The sequence below is a fragment of the Cherax quadricarinatus genome, chromosome 40 (assembly GCF_038502225.1).
Source record: "Cherax quadricarinatus isolate ZL_2023a chromosome 40, ASM3850222v1, whole genome shotgun sequence".
NCBI lineage: Eukaryota > Metazoa > Arthropoda > Malacostraca > Decapoda > Parastacidae > Cherax > Cherax quadricarinatus.
The window spans coordinates 23,052,285-23,066,114 of NC_091331.1; the positions used below are offsets into that span (position 1 = coordinate 23,052,285).

General features: G+C 42.5%; 1 protein-coding gene across 1 annotated transcript in view; it reads right to left on the reverse strand.

The window, feature by feature from the left end:
* The window catches only part of Pgant9 (polypeptide N-acetylgalactosaminyltransferase 9), a gene marked incomplete in the record, with an annotated part of 429,187 nt that overhangs the window by 210,844 nt on the left and 204,513 nt on the right, over positions 1-13,830 (reverse strand). The window contains 1 exon segment of the mRNA XM_070092791.1: positions 7,005-7,473. Within this exon segment, the coding sequence (XP_069948892.1) occupies positions 7,005-7,301 (297 nt within the window).

A 13,830-nucleotide genomic window follows, 5' to 3' on the forward strand; every position in this document is an offset into this window, starting at 1 on the left:
GGCCCGGGGGTAGTGGTTTCATGGACTAGGGCTGCCATGGTTAGGTTACTCCTTTGCTTTTTGTTTTTAAGAAAAAAAAAGAAAGAAGAAAAGAAAATAAAAATAAAAAAAAGAATAAAAAAAGGGGGGAGCGGGGAGGAATAGTTCCCAGGAGGAATGAAAGGGCCGGAAATCCCCCTCCGCGCCCAAGAGGACTCGACACCGCTAGTAGCGCAGATGCAGCATGGAACCCGTGCCATACCCTACCCTTCATGCCAGTAAACCAGCAATCTGGGATAGCAACCTCACATCTGCCGAGCTACCTCGGTGGACAAAAGAGAGGGCGGCCGGATATCCGCCACAAAGCATACCTCCTTCAGCCACCACCCCCGGAATCCGAAAGGTGGCTTCCAGAGATACACCCGTCGCCCAAAAGACACCCAAAGCCACTCCGGGATACCGGAGAGGGATCGGGACATCCCTAGGCAATCCAGATTCCACGGCAAACTACGCCACCGCCAAGAAACCTCAACGGAATGGGATGGACCCCGGTGTCCTTTCCCCTACCTAGGAACTAGCGCGCCTGTGGGAGAAATCACGAAGGCTAAAAAGAGGAAGGGCAAAAGGGAGGGGTGAGGAGGAGGAGGAGGAAGGGAAAAAGGGGAGGATGGGGAGGATGGGATAGGGGAGGGGAGAATGGGGGGTAATTAGGTTCGGTCTGAGGAAGAAGACCGACAGGGCTAATTCCTCAGACCAAGAGCCTCTTCACCACGCCAAGGAGCCCCCCTTGAAGAGGTTTGGTCCCAAGAGAGACGTATTGCGTGAACACTTAGCAAAAATCTGCAAGCCAATGGAGATAGGATACATTCAGGAAAGCTGGAAAATGGCGCATGTTGTTCATACATTAACCATTTAAATTACAAGACAGTCTTGTATCCATAACAATCCTACTAAAGTAATGGAGAATATAGAAAAGAGTGTTGGAACACCTACAGAGGTGTAGTCTTTTGAATGCCACCCGATTTGGGATGAGGGAAGGCAAATACTGTCTTGTAAACCTACTGGAATCCTGCGACAGAGCAACGAATTAAACAAGAATGAGCGAGATGGGTGACTTGCATATTTCTGGACTCTTAAGAAAGCATGCAACACTTATCCCCCGCAAGAGTCTAGTCAAACTGAAAGAGCAAGAACGAAATAAATAAATGAAGCGTTAAACTCTGGTTTATTATGAGCCTCAGTCTGGTGAAAACCAAGCCTCTGGTATACTGAATGACCCCCGGATTATCAACCATGTCCTAGAATACTGCATGGCTAAGATATATTTGGGTTATGGACTGGTGCATGAGCAGGTTTATTATCCTCCAGATAACAGAATGGTACCTGACCATAGTTCAACATCCAGGTTATAAAGTGATGCATAACTCTAGTTTATCTGGGTTTAGATTGATTCCAGAACCCGAGTTAAGGAATGATGCAGGACACGGGTTTATCACCCAGCTTACTGACCCGGATCATACGCCATTTTAGAATGGCGTATGATCCCGATCATTCGGGTTCTAGAATGATTCACTACCTGGATTTCTCTTTCGGGCACTAGCATGCTACATATCCCGAAATCAAGTATGATGCGGGTATGGTATGAAACTAGACACCTAGAGATTTATATCCAGTAAAATAATGTTTTTGCTATGGTCGTCTATAAGCAGTCTGTTATATGGAATAACATTTGCATAATACATCTAGCCGGGCTGTTTACACAGTGAATTTATTAGCTCTCTGAATAATTAGCCGAATTAATTATCCGCTCAGCGAGTTTACTAATGAATTATTCACCTATTTTATTTGCATAAAAATTACCGTCTGAACTAAGCTGAGCATCAGAAGCGGTAAAAATATTAAAAGTCAATCAAATCAAATAAAGTCATTGAACACACTGTGTGTGTGTGTGTGTGTGTGTGTGTGTGTGTGTGTGTGTGTGTGTGTGTGTGTGTGTGTGTGTGTGTGTGTGTGTGTGCGTGTGCGCGCGCGCTCTCACCTGGTTACAGGTGTCAGAGTCGTAACTCCTGGCGCGCGTGCGTGTAGTAGTAGTAGTAAGACGCGTGATTACAAATATGTAAAAAAATACCATAGTGAAAAATAGGAAAAACGTGTGTAAGCAGACGAAAGCACTAAGGTTTTTCCTAATTTTGTGGTATTTTTTATATATTTGTAATCACGCGTTTTGTTATTTCTTTAATATCTCATACAGACACACACACACACACAAGACAAAAACGAGGAAGATATGAAATTAGTCTATTCTATACACTGGCCAGTGTCCCACTGATTTCTTGGCCAGTAGTTGCTGCTTATTTATGTTTAACTTTGTCCCCAAGTTACTTCCCATTTAGTCCAAGGTAAAAGCTATCACAGCTTCAGCAAGGAATGCCACGCACACCACCTTGAGATACTCTGGGAGAATTCTTAACTTCTTTACTACAGTATTACGTTTACAAGGAACTGTTACATTGGGAACGAGTTTACAAAATTAACAGGTTGGTAAAAAGATGGTATACCCGAATGAAAATTTTGAGATAACTTTCCGCTTGAAGATCAAGTTTTCCAAGTCTAGAGAGCACACATTATACATTGGTGGAGTCTTGAGAGCAGGTGACTAGCGGTGAGAGATGCTAATCTAATAAGAAAGGAACAATACCGTGACTGGAATACACAAATAACCCGCACATAGAAGAGAGGAGCTTACGACGACGTTTCGGCCCGACTTGGACCATTTACAAAGTCCAAGTCGGACCGAAACGTCGCCGTAAGCTCCTCTCTTCTGTGTGCGGGTTATTTATGTATGCTAATCTAAGTCAATAAGGCGGTGCTGAATAGGAACACGAGAGTCAGAGGTCGAACTGTTACCATTCTAGGTGATAGTAGTAGTAGTAGTAGTAGTAGTAGTAGTAGTAGTAGTAGTAGTAGTAGTAGTAGTAATTGTGAAATTTTCAGAGAACTCTGACCGATGAGGTGACTGTGGACGAAATGTGTGCCCAATCCTCAATCGTCTTAATGTGAACATTCCAGTTGAATGAGGCCAAACACTCACGTCCTGCAAAACCCCGTAGGACTTACTGCCAATTTGTAGGGCCCATTGTGTAGCAAGCAGGTTTACTACAGCAGCCTTCACCTTGGCAACCGTCTGTTCATTTTGTTTCTGGGTGACGGTGTCAGTGAAAAGATAGATTCAATTAATTTTCTTCTCTCCCTGTTTTATTCTCTGATAACCATGCTTGCCCTGGGCCAATGCATATAATGTAGTTTACTATGTAAAAACAACGACGGTGGCAGCGACAACGTTGTCGTTGCTGTAAGGGTATTTTTGCGCTTACACACGAGGATAAATTCCTTGCCATCTCATCCATGTATATATCACAATTACAGGGGATAGTGTAAATGCTTGCACCTTCCTGGAATGGCTTGGGTATTGGAGGTAAGATATATTACTGGCTTTGTTAAGCAACCTTGAATTAATTTCATTTTTTCATTGTGGGAGCGCTACGACCGTATCGGTCATGCAACGCCTTGGGTATTGGAAAGCAATCAGATTCGATGCAAGAGCCCTTCACCGGCACGTCCTTTGAGGGAATGTAACTTACAAGCGTTCTCAGTTACCGTGGAAGTAAGGAAAATTAAACAAAATAAAACAGGATGAGGTATGTCGATATCCTGATCATTGAAGCATCACACTTGAGCTCTCTCTTGGCTCAGAGACTAGTAACTAGTAGTAGTAACTAGAGGCGATCTCGACGCTAGTGAGCCTTCCATTCCGTTCACCTTGAAATAGGAAAAACAAAACTCTTCCTTCCCTCGACGTCCTTGTATAGAAATACAGTACTAACAGTTCCCTTGATAATTCAGTGAGTTCTGTGAACCCAACATCCAGAATGACCTCATCCATTTCTGGTTTTACCACGCCACTAGAACTAAAACAGATGTTTTGTTGGGATTCTTTTTAAGAGCCTTCAGAATTTACAGCCCCGATTTCCTGGAAGAAGTGTCTCAATCACCGACATCTTCTGCAGGCTACACTTCCTGTCATCTCCATACCTAGCATTCTGAGAGTCAATATCAAGAGAATGTGCTTTTTGAAATGTTTCCTTTTCCACGGTATATAAGCCTTTACTTACTATGTACTCTCTAGACTCAATAAGGTCTGCTCTTCAAGGTAAACAGTGTCGTGAGGAGATTTCAGTTCTACTAACTTTTATATTATTCAAGAGCTTGTGGGAGGTGCGATAAAATGTTATTACATGGTAAAACTAATTATCAAGCTTATACACTCTGCACTATGTTCTCTTTTTTTTATAACTGTCAGACACTAAGCTTTCGGGATTGCGCCTTCCAACATGTTGACAGGTTTTACGCTTTCCTACTGTATTACAAACAGGAGAGTTTACTTATCAACAGAAGTAAATGGGAGAGTACATATGGTATATACAAAGAATATTCAATGACAAGACAAACATTCCAGTGCTTTTAGAGCAGAAGGGCAGTGAGACGATATTGAAGCTTTGGAAGGATAACGGAGATTTTAGAGCCCGTCTCCCTTCCTAAAATTGAGAACTGCAAGGGATTCAGTAGAAAAAATGGAGCAAACGAATATTGAGAAAACATTTTAAATTTAGACAACAGATGTAGAAAGTATGAGTAAGAATCCTGAAGAATTATTTTTTTTTTCTTTTAATCAAAGACTGATCGCGTTGCGACATTAGTAGCCAAGATAAAATGCTACGTGGCACGATCTAATGGACGTAGTAGTAGTAGTAGAGATATAGAACACTGTGTCCAGTGGGTGAAAGCAAGAGAGAGGGTCGAGACCTCTAGAAGCAAGAAAAATCCAGCCTAGACATTGTAATGAATTTTAGCGCACTGTCCGGCGAAGTTGAAGATAGCTAAAACCAACGGGAATCTACAACTGAGCCCAAATATGAATCTAAACGAAAGCCACCACCCCTAAATTGTTATAAAAGTTAAAAGCATCTGAATCACAGGGAAACATAATCGCTCATGCCACAAGATATTCTTCAATCACACAAACTCGTTTCACTTGAATTACATTGGTTCAACAGCCTGCTGTCACTGCAGCCATCAGTGACGAATCTGGAGCTTTGCTTTATTTACAAAGCTCTAGAATCGTTTTGTTACTTTGTAGCCAAGCCTACTCTTTTTTCTAGGATTATAAAATTTGCACTTTCATTATCAACTTGCTACTGCCGTGACCATTTCAATCACGTTACACAATCACATAGGAAAACTTTCCAAATTATTTGTCATATTCCTCAACCCACTTGCATATTTCTTCTGTGTCACTGACCGTAAATGTAGGCAAAGAGAAATGTCCCCAACATTTATTTGTGAGGGATAGGTTTATATTTATTGTATTATTGTTGCTACTGGTCTTAGCCTTTGGTGCTTTACTCTTGAAGGAACCTGTATGTAAACACGTCCTGTGAAGCATCTCTCGGTCCTAAAAGGTCTAGACCATCAATATGATCTAAAAGACCTAGACCATTTTAATGATCTTAAAGGTCTGAACCACGAATATGATCTAAAAAGTTTGGACCATGAATATGATCTAAAACGTCTGGACCATATATAAGATATACAAGTTCTGGTCCATCAGTATAATATACAAGATCTGGACCATTTATGAGATAAGAATGTTTAGGGAACCATTATGATAAAAGAAGACTTGAATCTTTCCATGAGATGAAACTAGAACGCCACCGGTCATGAACGCCACCGGTCATGAACGCCACCGGTCATGAATGCCACCGGTCATGAATGCCAGGCTCGTGTATCTGATGAGAGAATTCTAACCCTACTGACATTTTCAAATGCGTTCTCAGGTAATAAATGATCAAATATCTATAGACTGTAAGGCCTAACTGCATAATCTTTTAGTTTAATGATTTTGTAGTGTTCTAGGTCCCCTAAAATAATATGTTAGAACCCATAAAATTGCATTTTGGGTAAAATTTTAAGGCTTCTAAAAATGAGATACAGCAGCGAAAGCAAGAAAATAAAGCAGGAACTTTCGAGTTAGGTTCATAAAGCAACCAACGTTATGACAAGCCAACCATGCATATTTTTATTTTGGCTACACAGCTGCGTAGATCCGTCGGAGCATCACAGATGAGGTGGTGGCATCAGAAAATACCAGCCAGGAGAATACCTGTGACTTCTCTTTATAGTACGAGTGTCATGGGGACGCGCTAAACCCTTACGAGTCGTGCAGCATCTGGGAAATGGGAGAGGTGTGATAAACAGATTTAATTCAAGGAAGGGGAGGGGTAGTTCTAACTTCTTCGATCAAGAGCTCGTCACCAGCTTCAAGGCATCACCCAATTAAAGGTTTACAACTGAAGGAGCCTAGTTACCAACCTGAGAGCTTAAGTGAGCCACAGCTCTTCAGACCATCAATCATTTAATCATCAACGAATGAGCTGCTTCAACAACCAAAGATCAATTAATATTTTTGATTTTTAAATTCGCTGACCAGTCTGCAAGCTTCAAAGGCGAACACGACCAATTAGAAAGATTCTACGATAGCTACAGTACAGTCATCGACCTTATGAGAACTATGTACCAATAAAAATAAATTTAAATAAGTACATATCAGCCACTTAGCTTAAGAAACCCCCACTGACAATTCTGCAATGAAAAAGGAGTTCCGACACGCAATCTGTGCACTTCCTAGAGAGGTACCAACTAATGAGAGATGCCCCTTCCTATAACTACAATACATGCCATTTTTAAGAGGGGGTAATTCTTTAGTAATAGCAATTCCAACGCTGCTGGAACGAAAACTTTTAAGGTACTGTAGCTGAACTCGTTAACTACATTCAAATGGCGTTATCAAAGTCTCTTAGCCAAGATTGACAGAATTCCTAACTGTAGCTAACGCTTGTGCTTACTGTTTACATTCTCACACTTCTGCGTCAAATTTTGCTTAATACAAAAAAGAAAATACGTCTCACCTCATGCGGCTCCTCCGTTTTGGTCATGGATTTGACCTCGAGTTTCGGCGGCTTGGGTACCTCCGGCGGTGGCTGGGGTCTGTCTATACGCTCAGCCAAGTCTATTTTGATTATCCTCTCTTGCTGCACCTGGTTGTCCCTCACCTTGACGGCTTGCGGCAAGTCCATCACGTCGCCCTTGTCTGTCTTCTCAGAGAGAGTGACAAGGCTGACAAGAAGCCACAAGGCTGGGAGAGCCAGGACCAGTTTCAACAGCACCCCGCGCCGCCTGCTCAACATGGTCTTTAGGAACACCATCACGCACTTTTCAAAGGTCTCTTAGACAAATGTCACTACTAGCCCTTTGGTTCTCGTGGGCGTGTTGTTTACGTTAGGCTGCAGCCAACTCTTAAGCAAATGCCCCCCGATGTCACTACGCCCACGGTGTGTCCTTGCCACTAACACCTTGTCACCGGATCATCCTCGACTCCTGAAAATAAAACAAAATTTGAATGAAGGTGTTTTCTGTAACATCACTGCCGTTGAAAATCTTCATAAATGCTTTAAATTATCGTTAAAATAATGCATGGCTCAAGTATTAATCACTCAGCTTAAAAAATATACACTCTGAATTTTAAGAAGTGTCAAGTTCCACTATATACAGTGTAAATGGTGTAGAAAACCGACAAGTTGAAGAACGAGACACTTGTGCGACATTTGGGAATCTTTATTATGGAAACGCTTCGCCAGCCAATGTCTTCTTTAGTCCAATACAAAGAAGAACGGTGGAAGCCGAGGAGTTTGTGGTAATCATTCCCTCAGCCTGGAGTCAATCTGTTCAGTCCATCAATCTTGAGAAAAGATCTCCCCATCTTCCACCGTTCTTCTCTCTGTTGGACTGAAGAAGCCACTGGCTGACGAAACTTTTTCACAATAAATATTCCCAAATGCTGCACAAGTCTCATTATTCCACTACGTATACGTGTATTTTTAATGACCCTTATGTCTTTCGCACATTCCAGGATGATAAAAGTAAAATACTGGTTCAGTAATAATAATAATAATAATAATAATAATAATAATAATAATAATAATAATAATAATAATAATATACAAATAATCCTCTATTTAAAATGGGTCTAACAAAGTCAGAGGGCAACATATTGAAGGTATCAAGTCTTTACAAGACATCGCTGAATATGGAGACGGAGCCGGGTAAACAAAAAATAATACTAAGATAATATTAGAAAGCCGAAATTTAAAATTTAGGCCGTGTAGAAATATGACGGTAGAAATTAAAACCAACGTAATTAAAAGTGTGTTATATTGAAGTACACAATCTTCCATTCACAATGGAAGAGAAAATTATTATAAAAGAGATAAATAAAAAAAAATATTGAAATACTTATTACAATCTACTGCAGTTAATCTACTAAAGGGATGACAGAATTACGGTATTTATAAATTGCGGCTTTTATAAATTACGGTATTTATAAAAAAACGTTTTTTGATAAATTACGAGGTTGCTAATGAAAATAAAAGGTTTTGAAATGATTAGTTGTTTCTATCAACATATTCAAGAAAAAAAAGTGAAAGAAGAAAACACCATTTTCGACTTTGAGTTTGCAAGGCAAAAATTATTCTCTTTATAAATCATTTAATTCCACTTGGATGAAATGAGCAAGTTTTCAGAAATTCTTGGTGTAGTAGAGCGAGGTGAAACATCCAAAAATTTCTATGCACAGTTGCACACATTAAATAGAATGAAGCATTTCACGGGAATTACTTAAAAAATAAATGTACATTTCTGAAATACTCGTACTTATAACTATAACAATAAAACAGAACATCCCAGTAATGAGAGACAAAATCAGAAAGAACAGCTGTAAAGGCATGAACAAAAGGTAGACTTTCTGTAAACGGAAAACATTCCTTTCCACGAACTTTTGAAATGTATACATGACAAACGAACACACAAAATTCCTTTGAGACAAAAGATATTAAAAGAAGCATCAGAGGAAAGCAAGATGGAGTCAGACCCTCTATGTTACTATGGTAAACAATAAGAGTTGAAATCAAACTCTACGAATCAAGATTAAAGACTCGGGGGAAGAAACGAGCCGGACACTTCACAAGTTTACGCGTATTTTAAAAATAAAAATAAGTTAATTAATTTAAACCAGCAGTATACAAATAATGAGACCGTTAAAATAACCAGAATAATGTACAATTTTAATTTACATAAATTACTCGCCAGAGGGAATAACTATGAATATTTATGCGGATGGTAATATCTTTCGCAAAACAGGTCCATAAAATGAGCATAAACCTCTACAAAAAAAAAGATTTACATCAATTGACAGTGACAAATAGTGGATCTAATTTAACTCAGATAAATGCCAGGTAATGAATATGGAAGAAGTGGAAATAAAAAATAATCCTGGTGGTGATAACAATTCAGTTGTCACCAGGAAATTACGCGCATGTAGCGCGTATGTACCACTACCCACCCAGTAAATCACATTCATATATCACATTGAATATACTGGCTACTTACTTATCAAATGTAAACAGAAAACACGACATAAAGCAAGTCAACAAAAAATAATAAAAAAAACCAGTCTGGACGTATTTTACACAGCCAGAAAGAGTAAAAATCCTTCATAATAACAGACGGGTAATTTTCATTCTCATTTAAAATATAATTCAAAGTTTTTTAAAGCAATACGTATACATAAGGCAAGATTGAACCGATGGAGGAATGTTGAGTTGGCTTGGTCAGGAAAATGTAATTCAGTGAATGGAAGATTTTATGCTGGAATGAAAAACATTAAGAACCTTAACAAAGTGTTAGGACCTAGAGGAAGCATTGAACCTGTAGTGTCAGCACGGCACTCAACCTGGAGTAGTGTCAGCACGGCACTCAACCTGGAGTAGTGTCAGCACGGCACTCAACCTGGAGTAGTGTCAGCACGGCACTCAACCTGGAGTAGTGTCAGCACGGCACTCAACCTGGAGTAGTGTCAGCACGGCACTCAACCTGGAGTAGTGTCAGCACGGCACTCAACCTGGAGTAGTGTCAGCACGGCACTCAACCTGGAGTAGTGTCAGCACGGCACTCAACCTGGAGTAGTGTCAGCACGGCACTCAACCTGGAGTAGTGTCAGCACGGCACTCAACCTGGAGTAGTGTCAGCACGGCACTCAACCTGGAGTAGTGTCAGCACGGCACTCAACCTGGAGTAGTGTCAGCACGGCACTCAACCTGGAGTAGTGTCAGCACGGCACTCAACCTGGAGTAGTGTCAGCACGGCACTCAACCTGGAGTAGTGTCAGCACGGCACTCAACCTGGAGTAGTGTCAGCACGGCACTCAACCTGGAGTAGTGTCAGCACGGCACTCAACCTGGAGTAGTGTCAGCACGGCACTCAACCTGGAGTAGTGTCAGCACGGCACTCAACCTGGAGTAGTGTCAGCACGGCACTCAACCTGGAGTAGTGTCAGCACGGCACTCAACCTGGAGTAGTGTCAGCACGGCACTCAACCTGGAGTAGTGTCAGCACGGCACTCAACCTGGAGTAGTGTCAGCACGGCACTCAACCTGGAGTAGTGTCAGCACGGCACTCAACCTGGAGTAGTGTCAGCACGGCACTCAACCTGGAGTAGTGTCAGCACGGCACTCAACCTGGAGTAGTGTCAGCACGGCACTCAACCTGGAGTAGTGTCAGCACGGCACTCAACCTGGAGTAGTGTCAGCACGGCACTCAACCTGGAGTAGTGTCAGCACGGCACTCAACCTGGAGTAGTGTCAGCACGGCACTCAACCTGGAGTAGTGTCAGCACGGCACTCAACCTGGAGTAGTGTCAGCACGGCACTCAACCTGGAGTAGTGTCAGCACGGCACTCAACCTGGAGTAGTGTCAGCACGGCACTCAACCTGGAGTAGTGTCAGCACGGCACTCAACCTGGAGTAGTGTCAGCACGGCACTCAACCTGGAGTAGTGTCAGCACGGCACTCAACCTGGAGTAGTGTCAGCACGGCACTCAACCTGGAGTAGTGTCAGCACGGCACTCAACCTGGAGTAGTGTCAGCACGGCACTCAACCTGGAGTAGTGTCAGCACGGCACTCAACCTGGAGTAGTGTCAGCACGGCACTCAACCTGGAGTAGTGTCAGCACGGCACTCAACCTGGAGTAGTGCCAGCGCGGCAGTGAACCCGGAGTAGTGTCAGCACGGCAGTGAACCCGGAGTAGTGTCAGCACGGCAGTGAACCTGTAGTAGTGTCAGCACGGCACTGAATCTGGAGTAGTGTCAGCACGGCAGTGAACCTGGACCGTGGGTGATGAGTGGCTCCTGGCTCCACCTAGGAGCGTGGGTGACGGGTGGCTCCTGGCTCCACGTAGGAGCGTGGGTGAAGGGTGGCTTCTGGCCCCACCTATGAGCGTGGGTGATGGGTGGCTCCTGGCTCCACCTAGGAGCATGGGTGAAGGGTGGCTCCTGGCCCCACCTAGGAGCGTGGGTGAAGGGTGGCTCCTGGCTCCACCTAGGAGGGTGGGTGATGGGTGGCTCCTGGCTCCACCTAGGAGCGTGGGTGATGGGTGGCTCCTGGCTCCACCTAGGAGCGTGGGTGATGGTGGCTCCTGGCGCCACCTAGGAGCGTGGGTGATGGGTGGCTCCTGGCTCTACCTAGGAGCGTGGGTAATGGGTGGCTCCTGGCTCCATCTAGGAGCGTGGGTAATGGGTGGCTCCTGGCTCCACCTAGGAGCATGGGTAATGGGTGGCTCCTGGCTCCACCTAGGAGCGTGGGTGATGGGTGGCTCCTGGCTCCACCTAGGAGCGTGGGTGATGGGTGGCTCCTGGCTCCACCTAGGAGCGTGGGTGATGGGTGGCTCCTGGCTCCACCTAGGAGCGTGGGTGATGGGCTGTCCACCACAAATTGATCCTGCCACACTGGACGCCATTTTCTCTGCCTGCGAGATTTAGGTTTATTTAAATCGAATGTGAGTCAACCCCCCCCCCCCCCGCACACACACACACACAAGAGGGAAGACCAACGAAACTGAACCTAAGGACATTGGAGAATAGAAGAACAAGAGGAGATACGATAAAAAAAAATATATACAAAATACTTAGAAGAATTGTGCCCACAAAGGATGTTTGAGAAGCAGGAAAGAAGTACTTTGGGGCAGAGCTACCCTTTTTTAGAGGACCTGCCTTATGTTCTTATGATACCATTTAGGTAGGCCCCCTTTCATCCCGTCCTCCCCCCCACTCCTATTTATACAGTAACAGCTCAGTGATCCACATTACCGTATTTGTTGAAACTGTAGTAATTTAAGAATAAAGGCGAGTTATTGGAACAACTTACAGCTCACCCTCTACGGGAGGAAGTGTGGAGGAACCTATAGTTGTTGTTCGACTCCGTCGCTAATAATAGTCCAGAGCGGACGGAAACACTATAAAGTTTTCTCCAAATTCTTGGATAATTGTGTTTAACGAACTTTAATGAAGAATCAACTTTTTTGGGTGAATTTTGAGTTACATTTAACTTTTGTGACAGGATAGTTCAGTGTAAAGATCTTATTCTTTTCACAAAAACTTTCTACCGATCCACAAACAAAAATAACTTCTAGCAAACAGATTTGTTTGAATGAAACCATCTCGGCAGTATGAAAGAAATTTATTAATTTACCGTATAATACACTTGTATTTATAAATTCGAGTAAAGTCTAAACCCACTATGGTAAACTTGAATCCAGGTAGTGCCTTTTCTTCTCCAGTTTGTTACAATATTTTTATAAATCAATGTATCACATTATTCAACTGAAGAGAGACTGGACAATATGGTTGTCCCTCGCAGCTACACCGTTGTATGTGTTAGTGATGTTTTCGTCATCAGGGAAATAGGGGTTTCTTTTGACATAAGACCCGTTAAGTAGTTCAACATCCGAGAAGATTAGTTACTTCTAAAGAGTAATAAAATAACTGCAGACAACTCACAGAATGAACGGGATTGGAACCCAGGGAAAACAAGTCCTAAAACTGAAAAGCCTTATAAGATTTATCCGATAGGTAATTTCTATACAATGCATTTTTTTAATCTCACGGCAACATAGCTGTGAAGAAATCAAGCTCAAGGGACCTGAGCTAGAGCAACCGAGGTCCATCAACTATCACAAGATCAAGATCAAGATCAAGGGACCTGAGCTAAAGCAGCTGAGGATCCTCCAGCTGCTCCTGGATGGATGCAATGTGGTTTAGTTTCCCTTGTGAAGGATTCCTTATTCATTCAGTAATAGAGACACTGCACATACTAACATCTGGAGTACATGATAGGAGCTGATACCCTTCTGCTGCCTAGTGAAAAGAAATCTGATATTGATAAATTTCATGTCATATTCTGCAGTATCTCCAACTTTAACACTTTTTTTTTTTTTAAATTTCCATGGTTTTCACCTGTCGAGATATTTTGTCATCAAAGCCATAAAGCAACCTCTTTTTAAATGACAGCGACATAATTTTTCGAAATGTCAGAGCAGTAGTCACTAACATTTCCATTACCAGTCAACTCATTGGCAATATTGTATAAATATATGGCAGAGTGGATTAGAGTATTATCTATGTTGGTACTAGGTTCGAGTGTGGTCTTCTGTATCGCCATATTTTTTCAGGTTCTGATGGTTTGACACGTGTATACAGTATGTCAGTTGCGATAATTGCCAAACCAACCCATTACCGTAGCACCATCCTTGTTATTCCCTGGATTTCATAAAGTTCTTCATAGTGGCTATCAGTATCATGATTACTGATCATTGATAATGATGATGGATTATTGCTGGTGGTTTAG